General features: G+C 36.6%; 1 protein-coding gene across 3 annotated transcripts in view; it reads left to right on the top strand.

The window, feature by feature from the left end:
* The window catches only part of DGKH (diacylglycerol kinase eta), a 103693-nt gene that overhangs the window by 64050 nt on the left and 15113 nt on the right, over nucleotides 1–24530 (top strand). For all 3 annotated transcript variants that reach the window (XM_060769241.2, XM_060769240.2, XM_060769243.2), the window contains exons 10-26: nucleotides 4214–4322; nucleotides 4478–4617; nucleotides 4794–4881; nucleotides 6640–6725; nucleotides 8280–8376; nucleotides 9553–9829; nucleotides 11022–11147; nucleotides 11797–11904; nucleotides 13062–13179; nucleotides 14393–14503; nucleotides 14636–14732; nucleotides 16044–16151; nucleotides 17499–17612; nucleotides 17869–18003; nucleotides 19080–19246; nucleotides 20555–20660; nucleotides 22153–22245. In XM_060769241.2, coding sequence (XP_060625224.2) covers nucleotides 4214–4322; nucleotides 4478–4617; nucleotides 4794–4881; nucleotides 6640–6725; nucleotides 8280–8376; nucleotides 9553–9829; nucleotides 11022–11147; nucleotides 11797–11904; nucleotides 13062–13179; nucleotides 14393–14503; nucleotides 14636–14732; nucleotides 16044–16151; nucleotides 17499–17612; nucleotides 17869–18003; nucleotides 19080–19246; nucleotides 20555–20660; nucleotides 22153–22245 — 2080 coding nt within the window. The remainder of the gene's footprint in view (nucleotides 1–4213; nucleotides 4323–4477; nucleotides 4618–4793; nucleotides 4882–6639; nucleotides 6726–8279; nucleotides 8377–9552; nucleotides 9830–11021; nucleotides 11148–11796; nucleotides 11905–13061; nucleotides 13180–14392; nucleotides 14504–14635; nucleotides 14733–16043; nucleotides 16152–17498; nucleotides 17613–17868; nucleotides 18004–19079; nucleotides 19247–20554; nucleotides 20661–22152; nucleotides 22246–24530) is intronic.

The raw sequence follows: 24530 nt of genomic DNA, 5'->3' as shown, positions 1-24530 counted from the left end.
TTACCCCTTCTTTATAGCTATTATTGTGGCTCAGTGCTACTTTGCACTCTTTGCTTTAGGTGGACACCTCAGATACTCTGGCAGGAAAATGTTTCCTACTAAATATACAATAACCACCACTTGGGTTTGCGTTTGCAGCTCTCTGGGCTACTTTGGAATTATACCTTTAGCATCTTGCATCATGCTGCTGTGAAAGTAATGGCTTTCACCATTTTACTCTGAAAATAATTTGCTCATTTAAACAGAAGTGCTGTTTTATCCTTTGCAACAAGGCGTGCTTTGAGTGGCAGTGATAAACTAGGTCCTTCTTCATAGCTCTTGTTGCATGACACGAAGGGGTTTTATGGCTGTTCAGAGACTTGTTCAGAGTGATCTTGAACTGATGAATGTTAGAGGAAATCCTGCCCTCTCGCTGCATTACATATGCTCAAATTTGCGAAAGCTACTGTCTCCTACGGCCCTTTTTGATCACAAAAAGAGAAACTTCATTTGGAATGTTCTTCTCTTAATCTTTTCTTTGTTGCCTTATTCCCCCTTCTCTTTTCTTCTCTTTGTGTCAACTTGTTCCTTTGGATGACCTGATACTATTACACTTTCCATCGCCAAAAGAGAAAGGTACAGACAGTAGCAAATGTCCAGGGTTCTCACCTCATTCTTGCCAACTATTCTGATCAGTGATCCATGATTTTGCCCAGAGTCAATATTGGTCCCCATTTTGGATCACTCCAAACACCAGTAACATTTATCTATGAGTCCTCATGTCTATTATTAGGATATTTGATATTATTGACTGCTGCCATCACAAGTCCGCTCTGAGGGAACCTTTAATGTTAGATGCCACTACTATATCAACTGACTGGAGAATAGCTCTTGTTGCATGACACAAAGGGGCTTTATCACGGTTCTCTTCATCACCATAAGTATTGAAGCAGTGAATCTCCACCATGATTCACCCCTTCATCTTCATTGGATTATAGGCTGACAATGCTGATTTTGAAATTACTTTGCTACCAACTACTGTTTCTGCTCAACTGGTTCCAATAGCACTCATGGAGTATTGTGTATCTATATGTTGTACACTACCCCTTATGGCTACTCCTTATATACTTATGTATAAGGTGACCTCATGTCTACTTCGAGGACAGGTTTGTTTGTTTTTTTTGGGGGGGGGGGGGCAAATATTTTCAAAAAGACCAAAAGTGGTATCATGACAGGTTAGAGAGAGACAGTTCTCTTTCATGGGATGGACTAAGTGTTTGCTTTTTATCATTCTACTCAGAGCAGAGCAAGAGATAGATGTTTACTGTTTATAACAGTTAAGATACACTCCTTATATATGCATGGATAACTCAGCTTAGGGGTTTTTTAGTTGATCTTTTTTACTAGAGGTTCAAAACATACATGAGTATATAGATTACTTAATCTTTTTATAATCTTCACATGTACTCCAATACACTTCCACAGCTGTCACATCAACCTCATGACAGCAGCCTTATGTTACTGTCATTCCTTTACTATAACTTGTCTGAAACCAATTATGGCTAATTCTTTTTTTATAAATACTCCTTCATCCAAGTCATTAGGAACATGACACCATTGTCACTTCTGGAAGATCACAGACCCTATGTTAAAATGCTATACAGGCATATCTTAGTTAACAAAGTCTATGACAATGAAGTTCTTCTTTACGAAGTCTCTTTGTGGCATCCCAGGCTATTCCACCCTTTTTTCTAGCATTGGCATTAGGAGGATGATAAAAAAGAGAAATGAGAAAAAGACTTTAAGTGTTGAGTGTGAACTGTGTATCGGTAGTAATCAATTGGGCAAGTTTGATATCATAAAGAATTGGGTGAAACTATTGATAATCCTGTTGTAGCTGTGTATTCACAGATAACAGCCAAATTGACCAGCTGCCTTCAAAATCCTTTACTAAGCATATGTGAAGAGTAAAGCAGAAAAAAAGAGGAAAGCAGATTAGCTTAGTTTACCAGCTACCCTGGCATGTTACAAACACATACTATATTTTATCCCATAATAGTTGCCATGACATGGCAAAAGTAGTTGTGATACTTCAGGGGGGCAGTTTTAACATTCTGTAGGTAAGGTTCAGTCACCTCATCTAACGTTTTGGTTGTGGATTGACAACTGTTGAGCATTATGGTGATGTCTTGTAAATTAGTCACACAAAAGCCTTAACTCATAAGTAGATATTTTTATGCCTTTGTAACATCTATTTAGGCATAGCATAGAATGTCAGATGTTTCCCTAATGCTGTTTTTTTAAATTACTTCGCGAACATCTTGCTCTGAGTCTCTTACTGCTATAGTGGCTCATTATCCACCCCAGTCTGTAGTATCTAGCTATTCATTGATCCAACTGTGAAGGAGCTTACTAACCATTTGCATTTTCTGTTACCTCAAACTCTTTGGTCCTTATTTTTTTACCATTCTTAGTTAATGCTGAAATGATTTGAAGCTTTGGCATCTTCAGACCTCCATTTTTTATAATAAAAATCTAACTCTAACGTTTATGATGTCTGCTCTTAAGGTGAATAATCTACCAACATTTTGGTGCAACACACCGTGTTCAATAATTCATAAAGACAAAATTGTGGTTCATTCAGATGATACTTTTCTTTCAACAGAGGCTTCCCATTTTAGTTTGAATCAAGACATTGTCATACCATTTTTTATGCAGAATCCATCTCCACAGTAAAAAGTATTGCTTCATTCTTTGGATATGAAATGTACCTTAGTATTTTACACAGTCCTCATTGTGAAATTTCAGTGATCAACTCATTTGTTCGTTGCTGTGGTGTAAAGGCTCTTTCAATTGGTAGTTGAAACAATGAGAATAGTTTATGGTTTACATAACTCATGTTCTCTAAAGAATGATAGTTCACTCCATCATTACTTGTCTGGACTAAAGTCTTAGGCAGAGGCAGTGTTATCTTGAGTTCATCTCTCATCCAAACTTCTGTCAGCAAGTTAGGGAGTTTAGCACCCATTTGCGTGAGTTGCAGAGACCACAATTAAGAACAGGGTTGCCCCTGTAACTGTGGTTCTTTGAGTAGTCCTCTCTGCACTCATTCAACCCTTCATCGCCTTTTTTTCAGATCCAGGATTCTTTTCCTTTTGGTGGACTATGAAAATGAGGAGAGAATAGCTTTAGTGGGCTGGAGCATGCATGTTATGGAGGAGAGGGCAGGGTTCTCACTGAAACTACTCAGCTCTAAAACGTTCTGAACAAGTCACCATACAGGTGTAAGACCTATTTGTATGAGTGCAGCGATGACTGCTTAACCTCAATTACAGGTAAGCAACCTGCTTATCCTATGCATCCGAACCTTCTTTACTAGTTTCTTCAGACTTTAGCAGATTTGTGTCAAAATGAGGAGCGGGGGTGTTTTTAAAAAGGAATGCTAATATTTGTTTATTCTATTCTGGGCTGCAGGAGTGATTTTTTTAAAAAAAGATTTTGCATATTTTTGTGATTTTCTATTATTTGTTGGTGAAATTTTTATATTTTCATTTTACTATTTTGGGGAAAGGAAGTCTTTCTCCATATAATGCAAGGTTCATTTACTATTACAGATACTGGGAGCATAACATCTCATGGTGATTAACAGATTTTTTTCATGAAGTCTCTGTGCAGTCTTTTTGAGGATGAGGGCATTTCCTAACATTCTTTATATCACTAAAATATCAGTTATCACTTCAGTTTATGAGGAAGAGGCACTGTGATATTATATATCAGTTATATTGTATTTTTATCCCAAGTGACTACCTGAAAAGAAGTACAATTACTCTATCTTTCCCTCTCTCTTCAGCTATTTAATGTCATTTCAGACCAGTATGAAGAAAGTGGTTTTGCTGTACAGATGATGAAATAGGAAATCCTGGAACCAATTTGAGGCCCAGATAGCAATTATACAAACCGCAGAGCACTGAGGTTCATTAAGGGCTTTATTTCGTGAACTTTTGTGTGAAAGTTGGTTTGGTGTTAAATGGTCAGTGTAGATTGGGCCTTTGATGTTCTCCTTTTCTGTGAAGTTCACGATGGCAGAGTTTATCAGACTTTCTAGAACATGTCATTTTCCAGAGAAATGTTTCATAATCAGCTTTCAACTTTTACACAGATTACACTGTCATTTTATGATGTGTATATGGTATATGCATGTGAATTTGAATACAGAAAATGTACTCTTTTTCAGTTTACGATTGTTTCAGAAGTTTGACAATTTCCGAATTCTCGTGTGTGGAGGAGATGGAAGTGTTGGTTGGGTGTTGTCTGAAATCGATAAACTCAGCTTGCACAAACAGGCACGTGCTCTTTTCTTTTTTGTTGGGAGCAGAAAATAGAGTAAAGTGGATGGGTTTTGAGAGTAAAGAAAAATAATGTATCTTTTCCATGGTTGTGATTAAAAAATACTTTTATAAGTCAACTTGAATCACAACTATTTCTTCCTTGATTTTAGTGTCATTTGGGAGTGTTACCCCTTGGTACAGGAAATGACCTTGCCCGTGTCCTTGGCTGGGGAGGGTCATGTGATGATGATACACAACTTCCTCAAATTTTAGAAAAGTTAGAACGGGCTAGCACCAAAATGTTAGACAGGTGAGTAAAGTCTGTTTTCATTGTTTGTGTGCGTTTTTCCAGCCGTAAAGTCTGAATTGTCTTTGGGTGACTAACTTTTCTTGTCATGCTGTCGTTACTGCAACCCCCCCCCCCCCAAATTTAATTTTTCCTGGATAAATTGTAGGTTTGATCATATGAACTCATCTAAATTTCAGGTGGAGTATAATGTCCTATGAACTGAAATTACCATCAAAGCAATCTGTGCTTCCTGTTACTCCAGAAGAAGAGTCTGAGGAGTGTCAGGTGAATAATATTTTTTAAACATATAATTGAATTATATACATCTGCAAAATGAAGTAAAATTAACAGCACGTCTCTTCTGGGAACGCCCTGTTAATGTCAGTAAACTTATTCCTAAATATGTAAAGAGTCACAGAGTAAGGGTTGTATCAGAACGGAGGTGGGGAATTCTACAATTGAGATCATGTTCTACAATCAAAACTTGTACCATTTAGATAACCAACTATAGAACTGATTTTCAACAGGTAGGTTTTCTAAAATTATCACTTTAGGAATTTCGGAATTTCCATTAATTACTTATCAGTAATTTATTGATATCTTGTACTCAGGGAAAATACACATTGTTTCCAATATTTTATTCTCAGAGCAATCCTATGATAAAGGTTAGTCCGGTGGACATGGCGACGGGGCTGCCTCGTTGAGAGCTAGCTCCTGACGAGGACCTGCGTAGAGGCGGACAGGTTGAGCTGGAAAGCTACCCCCTTTGCCGGATTGAGTGCAAAGGTGTCGCGAATCCCAAACTGAGCTCGAAGACCCCAAAGATCTCTCCTCCCTCAAGGAGGGGAGTTCGAGAGGGTCTGAGTAGCACACAGGAAGGCGAGATATAAAGAAAAAAAAAACAAAAAAGGAAAGGAAAAGGCAAAAAAGATAGATGATTTTCAGTTTTCCTGTAGGCAGTTACAGTACATGCCCATAAAGATTAATACTATCCTCTCTAATATTAATGCAAGTTCACTTTCTTCCACAACAATCCTTTCTAATCATCGAAACCAAAAATTATAAAGTTGTTTTCTTATTTTCTTTTTTTGCAAAAAGTCCATAAATGTTTATTCTTCTTTATGAAATGTCCCTCATGACTTATTTAATCAAGTTTGACAATTTATGTATTTCCATTATACTTGTCAAATTTGCAAACAAGTGCTCCATAGTTGGTATATCTGCATTCTTCCATCTTAGTACATATAACAGTTTTGCTGCTGAGATCATATATTGCAAAAATCTGGAATCTCTTCATTAATGTATATATTTGAACCCAATATATTTTTTAATATTTTCAAATGTTCACACATATAATAAAACATCCCTTTACATTGTTTGGATTTCCAGCATGCATTGGAAAGCTCTTCATACATTCAGGACTACTTCTCTGGTGACATAAATCACTGATAACTCATTTTGATCATAATATAATGTATTTCAGTCCATTTGACCACATATGTTTCCACTGGTCCAGCTGTGTGTTATGACCAAAATTCTTAGCCCTTTTTATCATGCATTCTTTGGCCTGTTCGTCTTCCATAGTTTGGTGTAGTCTATATTTTGAAGGAAAAAATCTAATTCATTTTTTTTAAAAAAAAAATGTTAAATTTTCTGAAATAAACTTGATTATGACTGATTGAATTCATTCTATTATCTCCTGCCTACACATTTACTGTGGGCCGAATTTCCATGAGAAAAGGTTTAGAGCAATATTACTCAAGAATATAAGTTTATGAATGGGAGCATGGTCTGAAATCCTGATCTGCCCTATCTCTGAATCTATAGGACATTAAAACGTTTTAAAAAGGAAAATATAATCAGTTCTATAGTGCATCTTATTTGCATTGGGATTGGGGGTGGGGTGGGAAGAGTGCACTCATATCTAGTATTAAAATAACACAATATATGAGTGTGTGGGTAAAAATCTGTGCATATATGAGATACTGGATTTTGCAGTTGCAAGCGGAATGGCATTGTTATTATTTTCATTTTTATTTTCAGATGTCAGTGTATGAAGATTCAATTGCTGCTCATCTTGCCAAGATCCTTGATTCTGATCAGCATTCTGTGGTCATATCATCAGCTAAGTAAGTTCTTTACTTTGAAATGTATGTGTCACATCTTTTTTTTTTAGTTGTAAATTGCAGTTTTACCTCAATCTATCTCAGATGTTACACGTACGAGATTGCATGTGTTTGAATCACATTTTCTTGTAAGTCCCCGCCTTTCATAAATTTACATGTCATATAGAGGGACATGAAATTTTCTCAATACCATATTTGTTCTAAAGAATTTGGGTTAATGCATAATTCTGATTAAATTTGGAATCCCCATGTTTTCAACAATAATCATTATATTTGTCACCTGCTTCTCTTCGTGGCTCAAGGTGAGGTACAACACAGTCAAAATATATAGATAAAACAAAGAACCATAATATCCATATACAGTATTAAAAACAAAACACAAATTAAAATACCAATACTAGCAAGATGTAAATTTAAAATTCATGGTTTAAAATTAACTGAGTAGACCTGCCAGAAGAGATGGGTCTTTAATTTTTTTAAAAAAACCTTACATCTTGTTTAGCTATCAAACTTCTTCAGGCAGGTCATTTCACATTCTGGGAGTGGCTGATGAAAAAATCCTTTAGGTGACGGTTGTCAGTTGAGTTCTGGTTGATTGGAATAAGGGTCCCAAAGAGGATCTAAGTATATTGATGGATTATATGGAAGAAGTTGACCGGGATCTAAACCATGTAGGGCTTTAAAGGTAATGACCAATACTTTGTACTTTGCCTGGAAACTAGTTGGCAGCAAGGGAGGTGATTTTAGTATAGATGTAATGTGCTCACTCCTAGGTGTTCCAATCTGGCTGCAGTGTTTTGAACTAATTGGAGTTTTTGAACTTGATATAGAGGTAAAGCACATTGCCGAAGTCCAAACTTGAGGTTACTAGTCTGTGCACTACCATCTTTAGGTCCTCCAATTCTGGGAAGGGGCGCAGCTGTGATAATTAGATTTTGAAAAAATTGGCTTATGTGGAAACAAGGATTGGGGAGAAAGCTTCAGTGGAAACACCTTTTCCCAATGATAACTCTTCCAGGAGTGAATTTCCCTTTCTAGGGGTAGATTTCTGTCTTCCAGTTGTCTCGCTTTATTCTGAACTTGAGTCATTTGCAAATCAGATGTCTGTAACTCAGGGACTGCTTGTATTCTAAGAAGATGGAACATTCAAAATATTCCAATGACTATAATGCTGATTTGTTTGCTCTTGGGGATTGCTAATGTATTTGCTCTTGTGAAAACAAAGCAACTGCTTCTGTCACCACCATCATCTCAAGTGCCCTCTCTTGCAGTGAGAAAGCAGGGTGGTTGTAACAGTAAGGAAACAATGGAGAGCAGCAAGCATCTAGTCCTGGCTCCAAGCCAATTCTGGGGGTGGGAGGAGGAGAAAGTGGAAATGGAAGAGAGGGTTAAATATTTTCTTCTCTTCCCTCATGAACTTTGCACTTGTGAGATAAAATCTTAATGGATTTTCATTAGGAATAGCAAAACGATATTATTGCCTCATTCAAGATTAATGTTTCAACACCATCAATGTCCTTTCTCTTTACTTTGACATTTTTTTCTGTCTCTCAAAAGGATATTATGTGAAACTGTAAAAGGCTTTGTTGCTAAAATTGGAAAGACCTGTGAAAGACCAGTGGAAAATTCTGAAACTGACGCGATGGCCATTAAAGTAAGAAATATATTTCTTTCCTTGAAATACTTTCTTCAATGTTTAGGATTTTCCTCTTTGTATAGATACACAAAAAACAGGGTCGGCCCTGGTTAGTACTTGGAGGGTTGCTGTATTCAGAGGAAGCCCTAGCAGAACCATCTCTGAAGATTCCTTGCCTTAAAAAATTCTATGAAAAATTAATGGAGTCACTGTAAGTCAACTGAAAACATGGAGGCAGATATCTACAATGTATTTTTGTTTGGTTTTGTTAGTTTTAATTTATTATAAACTGCCATGAGCTTTACTTGGGAAAGCAGAGTAAATTTTTTATAAATCACATTTAGGTCTCCCCCAAAATAGCTAGTGTAGCCTTCATTATATCTATGTTGTAGCTCTATCTTGACAAGAGTGTTTCACAGTATTGACCTACATGTTTCCCATGGAGGAGATTATGAAATAGAGAAAATAGGGAGAAGTCAAGCTGTGGCATAATCAGGCAGCTCTTTCAGGTTTTCGGCAACTGTACATAACTCCATGGCTACATACGGGCTAAAAGTGGAATCTTGGAAGCCATGATACTAAAGGAGCAGTTTCACAATTTCCTTTGCAGGGACAGAGAAGCAGAGACATTGAACCATTGTAAAGTACCTGAGATAATATTTTACTAGGCAAAAATCTGTTATGTGATCTACATGAAATCATACCTTAATAGAAATTTCACTTGCTGCATCACATAGTATACTATGTGATAGAGAATGCTATATTAGAGAAGCACTGACAATACAGTTGCGATCTATGTCTGTCCACACAATAGACACTCCTCCTTTTTTTTTGCTATGAGACTTTGTTTAGCTACCAATGTGCCTGCTGGCACCTGAGGGAAGCCTCCTAGCCCTCACACCTTCACTCATCCATATGCCTGCCCCTTGGAGTTATGGGGGCTGCTCCAAGAGGCAGGTGTTCAGGAAGGAGTGCAACTATTATGTGAGGAAACAAAAAACATCAAAATCGAGACCCCTGAGAAGGGGGTGTGACTATTGTGCGATAAAATGCAGTATTTGCAAAATCTTATTTTGGTTCCATGATTTCTGACAAAAACCAGTTGATTAACAAGCTCTTAATTAAAAAAAAAATTGTTACCATGCTTACTAATGTATGTGCTTTACCCCTTTCTTTTCCACATAATTTTGTTAGTGCTCAGAACTGAATGAGAAGCTGAACATGTTGCTGCAGGCTCTCGATGCTGAAGCCCAACTTGCACCTTTGCCGCCACGGATTGCTCCCCCTATTGTAGAAGAAGAAACGGAAGAATCCTCAAGCGAGGAATCTTTATCTGATGTTAAGGAACAGTTGACAGAAAGCAATTCTGTATCTCCCTCACACCAGATCTTCAAGCCAAGAGAACAGCTAATGCTGAGAGCAAACAGTTTAAAGAAAGCTCTAAGACACATCATTGAGCAAGCAGAAAAAGGTGTGGAAGATAAATATGCTTGATTTTGCTTCTTAACCCTGCTTGGTAACTTTCTTATTGACATGAAGAACTGGTTCAGAGCTAACATGGAAGCACTTTAAGAAGTAAAACTTTGGAAGCAACCATTCATACCTCTAAATCAGTGGTTCCTGACGGCAGCCTACCATTACTACACTGTTGCCTTGAAACCCTATTATAGTGCTGAGGCAACGGGGATGTTGGGACGGGAAAGGCTGACTCCCTGTGAAATATTACTACTACCACATCAGCCCTAGATGGTTAAATATGGTTTTTTTGTGGGCAAGCAAATAGCGACTACTGGATGGCATATGTTCTGTATCAAAACCAGCTGATGTGATCTATCCAATGCAGTTTTCTGAACTCCAAAACTGGTTTCTGGTTCCCCTAAACCAGTTGCTCCCAACCTTTGGACTTCAGCTCCCAATTCCTAACAGCTGCTATGCTGACTGGAATTTCTGGGAGTTGATGACCAAAATTTGAGAACCACTGCCCTAAACAGTAACATTTTAATAGTAATTAGTATTGTTACTTCTAACATCTTTTTACAAATTCAGACTATAACACCACTAGTCATTACATTTATTATACACAATGGTCATTATGTCCTTACTGTAAGCAAACCTAATTTTCTTACTTACATTGCATTCCTGCAAAACTCTGAAAGTTTGTATTTAAAATATATAACCAAACAACCTAATGATTTCAGGTAATGTTCCAGTTGGGACTTACATTTCTGGATTCAGGATATTTATCCGATAAATATCATTTCTAGACAAGGGCATTTTCCCAATAATATCCCATTAGTATTACATACTTTTGATTCTTGAAATGAGAGTATGACTTTATTTTTTAGAAAAGAATGACTGTATAGGCAATCCCACGATTTTGAACACATTTTCTAGGGGGATTAAATCTGTGCCACAGACATCTAGCCAGAACGGGATATGAGGGCACGGCCCTTTTAACAAGACAATAATCACAAGTTGAGGAGACAGGCATTCTTTTTCATATGTGAAATTTGTAAATCTACCTATTTTCAAGAGAAATAGTAATTAGAAGCCTAACAGAGAATTTGTTGTATTTTTTCCATGACCATAGCTAATTCACGCTAAAAGATAGATTTTGTAGGAAATAGTCAAAGTACTCAATTGATATTTATATGTTTTTATAGTTGTGGATGAACAGAATGCCCATACGGAAGAGCAAATAAATCACTCATCAATGGATTATTGTAAAGAATTGGAAGAATCCAAAGAAGAAAAAGATGAAGATACAAAGGAATCTGAATCTGATCCAAGTAAGTATACAGAAAAAAAATAATTGCATATGAATTCTAAATCATAAATTTGAGTTGATTTTATTTTTTCACTGACACATTTTTGGTAGGCAACTGGTATTGAATATTGAAAAATAAACTCAGAAGGACCTATTCATGTCTATTCGAGTAATTGCTTAGTTATTTCCATTAGACGCACTCCAAGGTAAAGATGGATAGGACTGCTTCAAATATGAATTTGTTCAAAACATAAAAGGTCTATATATCTGTCTATCTATTTATCTTAAAAAGAGCTCCTCAGATAACATGTACCATGGAGGAAGAACTGTGACATTGAACTATTTTAGGAACTGTATACCTTGTTTGTTATTTATAAATCCATCACTGGATTTCTGCTGATTAAATAATAGATTCAAGTGGTACTGTAGCTCCCATATACCTCACAGATCTGCTCTGGATGTGCAGGGAGTCCTTTGTTTTTTGCATTCCACATTTTTCTGTTTCCATGAAAACAAAGGGAAATGCCATCAAATTTCTACTGTGTCTTGTTTTTAAAGTCTGAAAGGAATATTCTGAGACATAACAAGTATCATATAGGAAATGCAATATGCAGTACTTTATTTGTGTTGCGTATTATTTTTAACAGTTAAAATTGGTCCCAAATCTCCAGGTGGACAAAGAAGTCGCATTCCTTCATATACAAGTTCTTTTTCAGTCCCACCCTGCACAGGAAGCAAAGAAAATCTTCCAGTACTTAATACAAGGATTATTTGCCCAGGTAACAACATATTTATTGCTTTCATTGACATAAAATATACCAGATGTTTTCTTTAGGATATTTCAAAAGTATTTGGTTCATTTGTTAAGCATAATTTGAAAGTGTCTGCACATTGTTTGATACTATAATTCGTGTATGAAATTTTGTAAAGGAATGAATATAACAGATTGGATAGTGTGAATATGATGCTGAATTACAGAGTTCATATACCCGTGTTTACTCAAATCTAGTGTGTCATCGAATCTAGTGTGGACCTTAATTTTCAAAACCCTGAAATCAAAAAAAGCATTTGCTGGTGAATTTGCTTGCTGTGCAGCCGCAAAAAATGCACTCTTAGTAATTTGTTCCAAAATGGTGTGCATTACAGTTGCTGTGTGCTTAGAATTCCTTCTTTTAAAATAAAAACTGTTGGATCACCAAATCTTCCAGCAATGGAAAGTACCAGATAATCAGGTAACCCATGATGGGAAGATGGGAAGGAAAGGAAGATGAGGGGAAATTGGAAGAAGGAAAGATGGGCAGGTTTTTAGAATTATTATATTAAGAGGGAAAGCGATAAGGAAGGAAAAGAAAGGAAGGAAAGAGGAAGAAAGAAAAGGATGAGAGAGGAAAAGAAAAAAAGAGGATGAGAAGGAAAGACAGAAGTAAGGAAACTGCATCTTCTGCTATAAGCCCACATGAACCCTGAGGTCATCAAGAGAGGCCCTGCTTTTGGTTCTACCATCGTCTCAAGCGGCTGGTGGAAATGAGAGAGAGGGCCTTCTTGGTAGTAGCACCGTGGCTCTGGAACTCCCTCCCTAGAGAGGTTAGAATGACCCCCTCCCTGCTGCCATTTCAGAAGCAGGTTAAAACCTTCCTTTGGAAGCAGGCCTTCCCCAAAGAAGATTAGCAGATGGACAGTTATAGTGGATATATAGCGGATCACCAGCAATTGATTTGTTTCTTCTTATTTTATACTCAGAATTTCTAGTTGAAAAATTAAATATTTTAAACTAAACACACCGAAAAGAAAAAAAACTCAAGCAGAATATTTTCTCATTTAAAGTGTCAAGTAAATGGTTTTATTTGCCATTTTCTTTGAGATAATTTCTAAAAATGATTTAAGGTAACTGCAATATGAGAAAATTACAAAATGGATTTCTCCCTTTTCTTATCAGGTCTAAGAGCAGGTCTAGCTGCATCTATTGCAGGAAGCTCTATTATCAGCAAAATGTTACTCGCCAACATTGACCCATTTGGAGCCACACCCTTTATTGATCCGGATCCAGAATCATTGTAAGCAAATAGTTTGTCAGATTCTTCCTTGCTTCTATTTCCTATTTAGTTGGCTTTGTTATTTAGTGTTATCTTTTACAAGATTAATGTTTTATAAAATAACTTATTTTTTATGGATTCAGTAGTTCAAAACTTTCTCATTTAAAAGGGTGCTGTTACATTCAGTTGTGGTTTTTATTCAACCATATAGAATGGTTCTCTGTTTTTCTTTTGGAATATGTTTTCCTGGTGGGTTCTTGGAGAACTCCAAGGGAACTCTTAGGAGGCTCATAGGAACACCCTTAGTAAGTCATACTTTTCCCACACCTGGTCTAGAACCTCAATAACAAGCAGACCACTTATCATATGAATGGTTGCTAACACATGGAGTAAAGAGAGATTTTCTGGGAGATTATCTTCAAGGTGCTTGCTATTGTTTTGGCACTACTAGACCTTGCTTGGTAAAATCACAAAAGAAGTTAAAGTAACCAGACTGAGACAAGATATTTCACTTGTCATATAGACTCCATGTTTTGAGTTGATACACTCCTTAGGGTCAGTTTGGATGTTGCAATAATAGGCAAGGTTTTTGTCCTTCTTAGTTTCATCTAGTGATGTTGTCAAGCCACTTAGTACACTAGGACAGATTAATACATTGTGAAATTTGTTTTTCCTTGGATTGTCACTGTGGTTATTTTATAGCAGGACTTAAAATTTTGGGGTGTGCATGTGATAGTCTAAGTATGGAGTATGGTGCTATTCATTAGCACTAACATCAAATGGAATATGTTTACTATACATATTCTATACAAAAAACTATAAAATTTACTATACAAAAACTGATCTGACATGATATGTATTCGTATTTCACCTATACACAGGATCCTTTTATTTTCTTCTTCATAAAAATGGAAAACAAACCCAAAAGTATTTCAAATAATTTATATTCCCTTAGTTTATAGAGCCAGGAACTTTGGTTAGCTTCTCTGGATAGCCAGGATTTTAAAGACAGAAGTCAGCGTAAACAATGAGTCATTACATTTTGCTTACTTGCTGCATCGTTAACATTTAACACCCATCTACTTAGCACAGTTCTGTTACTGTTACATATTTGGGAAAGTGAATGATGTAGAGAGCAAGGCAGGGGAAGCTAGTGTGAAATCATGTGATGAACTAGAAATTTGGCTGTGGTACCTACTATCTACCTTAACTCTCATCGTATTTTTGCCAACAGGGAAGGATATTCAGAGAAGTGTGTCATGAATAATTATTTTGGTATTGGATTAGATGCAAAGATTTCGTTAGAATTTAACAATAAGCGAGAAGAACACCCTGAAAAATGCAGGTAATTGGGATATTTAAAACAAGTAATTCTGCAATTCTGTCTGCTTTTCTTCAATGTCTGAGCAGTAGTTGTTATTTTACAGAATATGACTGATTGTGTGCCTCACTGTGATCACTTTTCTTCTCCTTTTAGAAGCAGGACAAAAAACATGATGTGGTATGGTGTGCTTGGTACAAAAGAATTACTGCAACGGACCTACAAAAACTTAGAGCAAAAAGTTCAGCTTGAGGTAATATTTGTATGCCACGACTAGCCATATCCCTATCAAATTTGGGCTTGAGACACAGAGCTTCAGCTCTGTTCCCTGTCTCAACATTTCAGTTCTTTTATGTACATTTGCTTTTTTGTAGTGTGTTAGTTGGATTTTCTTCTAATGGCCCTGTACAGCTATTGCTTTTTTCACCATAATGTAAGAATACCTCAACATTGATTGATAGAAAATGTCTAACTTTGGTCTATACTGCACAAATATTACTGTGACATATGGTTCAAAAGACTGCATCAAATCAATTCCTTTTTTTGTTATTAATTAGAAATGTGTACAATATATCCTGGTTTTCCAGATCAAAACATGAACCACTAAAGGGAGTTAACTGCAGAATTAAAAGACATAAGCACAATGTAACCACAACTAAAGAATCAACAGATCAAAATGGAGCTTTAACAATAAGAGTTAGCAATATCAGTGAGCATCTAAGTCTTTGACCTGTTAAAATCAAGTACTGTGATAAAATTTGGTTGCATGCCACTGAGCAGTGAAGGGCGTCAACATGGGGAGCTACAAATCCTGGGAGCAAGGACTGCAAAAGCCTTGCATCAACTTCACCAGAATCCAAATATATTAGAAGGTATCCACTCATAAAGATTAGTGGATGATCAGTATTATTCACTCAGTCAGGTGGGGAAAAGGCAGCAATCTAGATATTATGGGATTACAGCACTCAGCAACCAGTACTGAGGAATTTGGGGAGTTGCAGTTGAACAATATCTGGAGGTCTGCACTTTGTTAATTCCTAAGTTATGGTTATGACAGACACTTCAAACTGTGACTATAAATAGACTGAGAACCAGTGCAAGGGCAGTTGATGTTAAAGAGCAGTCACGTGTTCAGTGAATCTAACCCTGGGAAACAATCTAACTACTACATTCTGTACTAATTACAAATTTTGGACAGCTCTCAAAAGACAGATCTTTGGCTCATGCTTAGTGCTCTATGTGGATGCATTGTTTGGAGTAAAAATGCTGCCTAATAGTTTTGGAGCATTCTGCTTCCACTGTAATCTCTTGCTTTAGCTGCTGGGACTTTTTTCCAGTCAATCACTTCTATGGCAGGATTTTGTTGCTCAATTTCTTTTCTCCAGTAGCAATGCGTGATGAGCATGAAACTGAATAAACTGAAGGGACTTGATGCCTCAAGTAGATTTACTAAACAAGAATAGAACATCTTGACTAATGAGAAAGTAGACAAAGTTATCATCAACTGTGGTTTGGAATGACAGATCATTTTCAGTGATTATATATGGTAATGTTTGCATTGCAGTGTGATGGACAATATATACCCCTCCCAAGTCTTCAAGGTATAGCTGTCTTGAATATCCCAAGTTATGCTGGTGGGACTAATTTCTGGGGTGGCACCAAGGAGGATGATGTGAGTATAAAATAAATGTTTGCTGTATGGCCAGTTTTTAGAATTATTATACTAAGAAAATATAATTTACATGCAAATGTCAAGACTCCTTGTTAATATTTTAAAATCTTTTCTTTAAAAATTCATACATATTTATTATTTATGTAGCTTTTATACATTTTAAAGGGATGAATCAAAGCCATAATTTTCCATTGATTAAAAAGGATTATTTTACACTATTTGGAATGAAGGAATATATCAATAATTTCCGACCCTTTGGTATTATACTTAATCTTTAAGAGTTCTAAATTTATTTACTTTCAACGAATAGGTTAGAAGTAGCTTGATCTTTTTAATATGTTTGAAAAACACAATATTTACTTTAGTTTTCAAATGGTTTAAGACCCTATTTAAACAGACCACCAGTCTTTAACTGATTGGGATGGAAGGAGTGTATTATATTTTCATTGGCTAAGTGTGCTTTTGTGCTTCCATTGTTTTAAATTAAAAATATTTTAATTTAACTGATCGTTCAATTTTTTAAAAAATTGTGCCATATATTGTTTTAGCTATTTTGTTATATTGTGACCTACTTTGGATACCATATTGGGGGGCAAGCAGGATACAAAACAATTTAAGAAAAATGTAATAAAAAATCTTATAGTTTGATGAACAAAGTTGCAGAATGAGTTCAGAGATTGTCTCTAGCTAGAATAGGAACTCAGTACTTCTGTGCTCAGTGAGATAGGCAGGAGTAAACACAAGATCATGAAAAGGTCACGGAAGTTTATTTGGCCACAATGTTCAGCTCCCAACAGAAATTTTTCTGTTCTTTTCGAGAATCAGAAGTGCACTTCTTTATAAAATGAGTGAAAATGAAACATCTGCTAGAAATAGCTTTGTTAGTGTTAATGGCACTTTTTTATTTTCAGCATACTGATATACATAATTTTTTTGCTTTCTAGATATTTATAGGTTCCTCAAATGCAGGCATGAACAAATGTCAGCCCTCCAAGTGTTTTGAACTTCTAACTCCTACACTTTCTAACAGTCACTAAGCTGGCTGGGTTTCTGGAAGTTGAAGCCCAAAACACCTGGAGCGCCGAAGTTTCCCCATGCCTGCTCAAATGTGATCTTGTCTTCGACTTTATAATTTACATTGCATGGCAAATACTCTAATTCTTCATTGATGTCTACAAAATACTGATTTATATGTTTGAGTATGTACTCTGAATACCTGAAAATACATTGATCCTGTAAATATTTAAGCACCTTTGATAAATGACAGAGTGCGTCGGAAAAAACTCAGGTCTGAGCTTGCCTCTAGACTTCCAACCAAACTGATGCTTCCTTTCCCCTTGCCATCAGATATTTGGGGCCCCATCATTTGATGATAAGATCTTGGAAGTTGTTGCAGTTTTTGGTAGCATGCAGATGGCAGTTTCTCGTGTCATTAAGCTACAGCACCACAGGATAGCTCAGGTATGTATTGCTCCAGAAGCAAAGAAATGAACTGGCACGATTGTTCAAGAGATGCCTAAAGTACACATTAGTCAAGTCTTGACTTTTTGTTTTCATTTTAAGTGTGTAACAAATCATCATAAATGCCAAAATGCAAGAGCTTTTGCCCTTGAGATTTCTCTGGACAGAAGCCATAGCTGCAAATAACCACACGTCTTTGTGGGAATTGCTATGTGAACATATTTGTCTCCTTTAAAATCTGTTTATTCTCTTTCAGTGCCGGTCAGTAAAAATCACCATACTAGGAGATGAAGGCGTCCCAGTACAAGTCGATGGAGAGGCATGGATCCAGCCTCCAGGAATTATTAAAATTGTGCATAAAAACAGAGCACAGATGCTAACAAGAGACAGGGTATTTTACTTGTTTATTTATTGAATGTATATCCTGCCTTTTTGCCAGATTGGGATTCAAAGAAGCTGAATGGAAAGAATATTTTGTATAATACTGGGTGGGGCATAAAGATCTCCAACATTTTGAAAGGGTATAAAATGAATGAAGCTATCTTGAAGAAAAGTTGTATATATTTTTGAAAAGTACATAAAACATTTTTGTTTCAATGGGTTTTGAAAATCATCTCAAACAAATGATTTTGTAAATATCGGCATGCAGAATAATCCTCAAACTCTGACTTGATATCCCCAGTACCATGGCAGACTTATGATTGGAATACCTTGGCAGTTGCTGAGTTGATGCCCTTCCTGCTTCCTCATTTTCTGGCCTCTAACTCTAGGTCTACCAGGGATTTTCTTTTCAGTGTGGATCCAGTTGCTCAAAAGTTAGAAATCCATAGCAAAATCATTTTCTGATGTAGTACAAATTCATTTCAACCAAACACAAAGTGTGTACAAAAACCTCCCTGTGTTGTTATTGCAGAATTGTTGTTCTCATAATATTTGAACAAAAATCCCTGATGTTCATCGGTCCAATGATGGGTACTGAAAATGGCAGAGCCTGACCTACCAAATGACACCTCCTTTACCTCTCTACCCCCACTACAGCCCACACAGTGGTCCCTTGAAATATGGGAGATCTTTATGTCCTAGCCTGTATATTATCCCTTGCTATATAAATTCCCTTTGTGTGGGATTTAGCTCAAGTTTCTCTGATAAAAAAGCAACACCTGAAAAAAGAACATAAATAGGTCAGCTGAAATGTAAACTTCTAAATATTGTATGTGTATGTAGTATGAAATGATATTGAAACTGATCAGTGTCTGTGTGTCTATGTGATTTTGAGACAGATGTCTTAGTCCCTTCTCTCAGGTCTTCAGTGTTAAAATGAATATCTCCACATTCTCAAAACTAGATCTTGATTGTTAGTTTTTGCGCTATTAAATATAATAAAAAACTATTAAAATTTGAATAATTATTAAAAAAATAAATTTTGAATTGATGTGTGCATAATGTCCATAATTCAATTCTAAACAGGCCTTTGAGAGTACACTAAAGTCCTGGGAAGACAAGCAGAAGTGTGATTCCTGCAAACCAGTTGTGAGGTCACCTCTGTATCCTCAGCAGGCGGTAGAACTGGCTACTGAGGAAGAGGCTTTACAGATTCAGCTATGTTCTCAGACGGCCGAAGAACTGATTACCAGGTATTGAGGATGGGATGATGGGGAAGAATACTTATTGACATTTTATTAATATGGAGATATTGTATTGTATGGTATCCTTTAATCAGTTGTGTGTTGTGTAGCAGTTCCATACAAGTATTAATAATTGTGATACCCATTGCGATGATTATAAATGTCTCTGAGACCCTTCTCAAAAGCCATCCAACTGTCCCAAGCGACTGAGCTTTGAAGCACTGGAGAATGGGGTACTGTAGGATGGTTTGACTGCGCCTCTCCTGAAAAAGAATACCATATTTACTTGCGTCTAATACACATTCGATTTGATGGTGCATTAGAATAGCTCATGTTATTAGAATGTGTTACATATGCTGTAAAGATAAGGATGGTGCATTGCAAAATTGACCAAACACAGAGAAAAGTAGTTGTCAGTCACAGCACACATTGGATCTTTGGAAAACAACAATGGCAACAATTATATAACAAATCCATTTTAATGTGCACCTTCAAAATAATGTGCATAATACATTAAATGGTGCATTATATTTGAGTAAATACAGTAATAATGTGAGAAGCAGAAGCAGGGTCCTCTGTAGGGTCCTATTGCAATTCTTTGTTGAAGAAAGGGGTTGATCACATCAACTCACCAGCACCACCAAAAGGCCATCACTCAGGACAACTAGCTGGCTTTTAAGGTGGCCTAAGAGGTTAGAATAGGAGATGACTATTGTAGCTAATGCCTATGATGCTGGGTCTTGTTCATTAATTATTTGTTTTGAAAAAGGAAGTTATCACTAAGTAGAATCAGAAGAATTTTTTCTGTTTTAGTGTTCAACTTATTCCAACATTTTTGAATGCCTTCAATTTGTTACACCTTTATTTAGCTTGCAATGCTTGTATGTCACTTTTCATTTTAAAACATTTTGAAATTTCAAAAGTAGTGCTAATATTAAGAGATTATTTAGTACTGTTTGGGTTTTCTTTTAAACTTTTGAATCTTGATATGATAAGTTTAGCCTTTTTCTTTTCCCCCCCTCCCCATAAAGAGCACAGTTCATCTTGGTGACTTTGTCTGCAGTGAATTTACTCTGACTCCTAAGAGCACTTTCTCATTCAGTCCAATGGCCTTGCTTGAAAACACTTTGAGCTGCACTTGTACCTTGTAAATTAGAGATATTTTCAGAAAAGCCTGTTGCGGTTGCTATAGTCTTACCAAAACGTTACCAATGATATAGATTTGTGTTATTTTTGTCAGATTTTTTTCAAACAGTTGATCAATAGCCAATGCATTCCTAATTCCCTATCTCTCTGCTGTGCCCTCAATTCTTGCAGAATCTGTGAAGCTGCAAAAATACACACCTTGTTGGAACAAGAATTGGCTCATGCTGTAAATGCATGTTCTCATGCCTTAAACAAAGCCAGTCTAAGATGTCCTGAGGTAAAGTAAAATGTTGATGCTTTATATGTAACATCTAACGTAAATAAAACAGTAACAATTAACACTTGCACCGTTTTTGTCAAATTCATTGCTATGTTGGTTAAAAATATTCCTTTATCTTCAAAAAGTACCTGAAAGCTAGAGTTTAAACAGTACAGGAATACTTAAGGTATATCATTTAGTTTTGATACGCAGTGAGGCTCTAGGACAGTGTTTCTCAACCTGTGGGTCCCAGATGTCTTGACCTTCAACTCCCAGTAATCCTAACAGCTGGTAAACTGACTGGGGACCCACAGGTTGAGAAACACTGCTCTAGGATATGCCTTACAGCTCAGGCAGTGGGGGCAATTGTTGTCCTCCTTTCCTTCTTTCACCCCACCCCCAACCTGTTCAGACAAGATGACACAAAATCACAGAAGGACAGCAGATACCATGGCAGAAGTTAACAATAACAGAAGCAGTAACTTGCATCAGGTGACACAATCAGTTTGCTATGTGAAATCTTCCACACTTATTAGCTTTCCTGTCATGAAAGAAATGCCCTTTCTGATTTAAATACAGAAAGTATCCATTATAATATCTTTATTTATTTCAAATGTGGCAAGACAGGTTTTAAACAAAAATGTTTAAAAAATGAGAAAACTCTATTTAAATGAGTTCTGTACAACGTGTGGCCCGTGGGCTGCTTACAGCCTGACAAAGCTAGCCCATGAAAAATGAAGAGGATCTAAAAGAGTGTAAAGATGTAACAAGTGCTCTCCCCATTTATAACTTGTGTCTGGTGTTATCTGGTGCCACCTGGCTTAACTTGTCTTTCAGTAGTCACTATTGTGCCCATGATGTAACTAAGCAGGCATGTTGCGACTTTATGCTCTTTCCCGTTTGTCACGTGACCCATGGTAATTGACCATCATCAGCATGTCTCTAGTCTGAGAGGAGTGAGAGTCATTGTATCGTTTCGCCGTGTTTTGGTTGTTACTGGCATGGAACGAGGACAAAGCAAGTGCAGCCACATAACAGCGAGCTGATGTCCACTATGCAATGAGTGGCAACAATGTCAGGTCGTCTCCCCTTCCCTCATTTCACAGACTTCCCCCACGTTACATGAGTGTCTAGCTCCAAAATCAGATACTCAGTTCAGTATTTCTTTAATATGATTTCATGATGAAGAAAAATCTTAAGTAATAAGCAGTTAATATAATTAATTATAAAGGACTTTACAAATAGATCAAACTATAAAAAGTAGAGATGTCAATTAATATCAATTAATTGAAATTACCCCTTTTTATAATACGATCTATTTGCAAAATCCCTTATCATAAATTCTATGTTCACTTGGAAATCTATCTCCAGCCCAAAGACATTTAGTCCCAAGTTGTGCAGGTCTGATTAAAATTCTGATAGAAAACACGATTTACATTTGTTTTGATTGGATGTATTTCCCCATCTAGGGTTATGGCTTGTTTTTAGTCATCATACTTTCTTCCCACAGAGCCTCACCAGAAGTACAGCCCTTGAAGTAGCTGTCAATATGAAGGCACTGCATAATGAAACTGAATCCTTGTTAATTGGGAAGGTTCCTTTGGTAAGATGTTGATAGGAACAGTGCTTTTACTTGTTCACTTTATACTGTCTTTTGATAGAAACTGATGTCCAATCTATACAGTATTTGCTTTAGACAAAAGACATGGTGCACATTCCATAGCTACTTTTGATACATAGATGTTTCAACATTTGTTGAAATTTGTTAACTTTACTCTGATTTCATTTCTGTCTGGCCGACCAGTGAAGAAAGTACTTCTCCAGTTAACCAATGGAACCAGTTTAAATAAACCAGTAAATAGGTATGGTAGGAGTCCTCTGAGGTGTCAACATATATTTGGAAAATGAGCACTCTATAGAGAGATTAGACTTAACTATTTTCTTTACAGCATCCATAGCTTTTCGTGTGTAGGGATTTCCACCAATCCCACCCCTTTTAAAATGTGAATGCAAATCTAATTGTGACCAACTTCTTTGAGAATTCTTGGAGATCAGCAGAAGTCTCCTCAGCTGGAGAATTGTAAATGTCCCCATCTTAAAAAATGGCAAAAAAGAAGACCACAAGCAACTACTAACCATTCATTTGATGCTAATACCAGGAAAGGTTCTAGAAGATATCATTAAAACAATCAGTCTGTACTTGGAATAGAAAGCACACTGCCAATTGTCACCAAATGAGTTTAGAGTAGTTAAAACTCCAGAATCAAAATGGTATTGACAGATTGGAGAACTGGGCCAACACTAACAAAATGAATTTGAAGATGGATAAATATATTTAGAAACATGAAAGGTATAAATATAGGATGGGTGACACTGGTTTGAAATGATACATGTGAAAAGATCTAGGGGTCTTAGTAGAACAAAGGATAAACACGCGTCAACAGTGTGACATGGAGGCCAAAATACCAGTGTAATTATGGGCTGCTTCAAGAGGAACATAGTGCCCAGATAAAGGGAAGTAGAAGTGCTGCTCAGCTTTCTTTAATCAGGTCTTGCCTGAAATGCTGGGTCCAGTTCTGGAAACCACAGTTCAAGAATAATATCAACAAGCAGGGATGACCAAGATTATCAAAACCTAGAAACTAAACATTATGTGGAATGACTTAGTTTGGAGAAGAGAAGGTTGAGAAGGGAAGTGATAGCTAGGACTACGTACATGTGCTTATTCCTGCTATATCCTTTATTTCAGAGAAAAAGTTTTGTCTGGGAAGAATTTAAAGTATGTTTGGGGATTTTTAAAAGAAAGAATGAGAAAGGGAGAAGGAGGGTGAGAGAGATCAACTTGGGTGGATTGGGGGAGAATGGAGACAGATCTTGGGGACAAGGTAGACCCTAGCTTCTTGGGATTGATGACTGAACAGGGCAGCTTGCTGGAGTGGGTGAGATGACTCTCGGCAGAGGGGGAAAGAGAAGGTAAAAATATTCCTACTTAAATACTATGAAAATTGGATATATTTTTACTGACTATTAAGACAACTTAGGTAATGGAGATATTTAAAGTGAGAGTCATAATAGAAATTGGTTGTTCATAGTCATTTAGTAAATGTGTATTTTTCATTTTTTGCTTTTCACAACATGATAACTTTAAGATAGCTTTCTTTAAATAGTTGAAGGGATGCTATGTAGGATGTGAATCAACCTTTTTTGCTTCTGCTCCAAGGACTAAAACTTAAACCAATGGATTCAAATTGCAAAATAAAAGAGAGGAAAAAAGGAAGAGAGAGAGAGATTTCATCTAAACTTTAAGAACTATTTACTACAGGAAGAACTGGAAAGGGATCTTACAGCATCTTAGAAACCAACTCAGAGCAAGAATTTGGTAGCATAAGTTTTCTTAGCACAAAAGTAAGATGCTAAAAGATCCCTTTGCATGCCGATATTCCAGGCGAATGTGGCTATGTCTTTGAATTCTACTGTAAGAACAGTTTGACAGTAGAATAATTTAGATAGGAGGAGGATGAACTTTGGAGTTCTTTAAACGGCACTTGAATGGTATCTTCAAGGAGGGCCTTAGTTGGGTATTCCTTTCATGACAAAACATTGTGTCCTCTGCCAGCTTCCTGAATGGTGCTACCTTTTAACTCTCCCACTAGAGGTATGAGTCCATTTAGTCTGGAAAAGAAGCACTTTCTTTCAGGACCTGGGAAATCAGTTGTTTAAATATAGCTTGGATTACATATTAGAGTTTGAGGGAGTACACCAATATAAATCCCTCCTGTGATTACTTTTGAAACATGCCATAATGTGGCATCTGCCTGCTAAATAGCTCATCTTCATGTTTTAATTCCATATCTGTTTTAATAAAAAGCAAATGCTACAATTCTAGAA

The sequence above is a fragment of the Anolis sagrei genome, chromosome 3 (assembly GCF_037176765.1).
Source record: "Anolis sagrei isolate rAnoSag1 chromosome 3, rAnoSag1.mat, whole genome shotgun sequence".
NCBI classification, from domain to species: domain Eukaryota; kingdom Metazoa; phylum Chordata; class Lepidosauria; order Squamata; family Dactyloidae; genus Anolis; species Anolis sagrei.
This window is presented reverse-complemented; position numbering and strand designations above follow the sequence as displayed.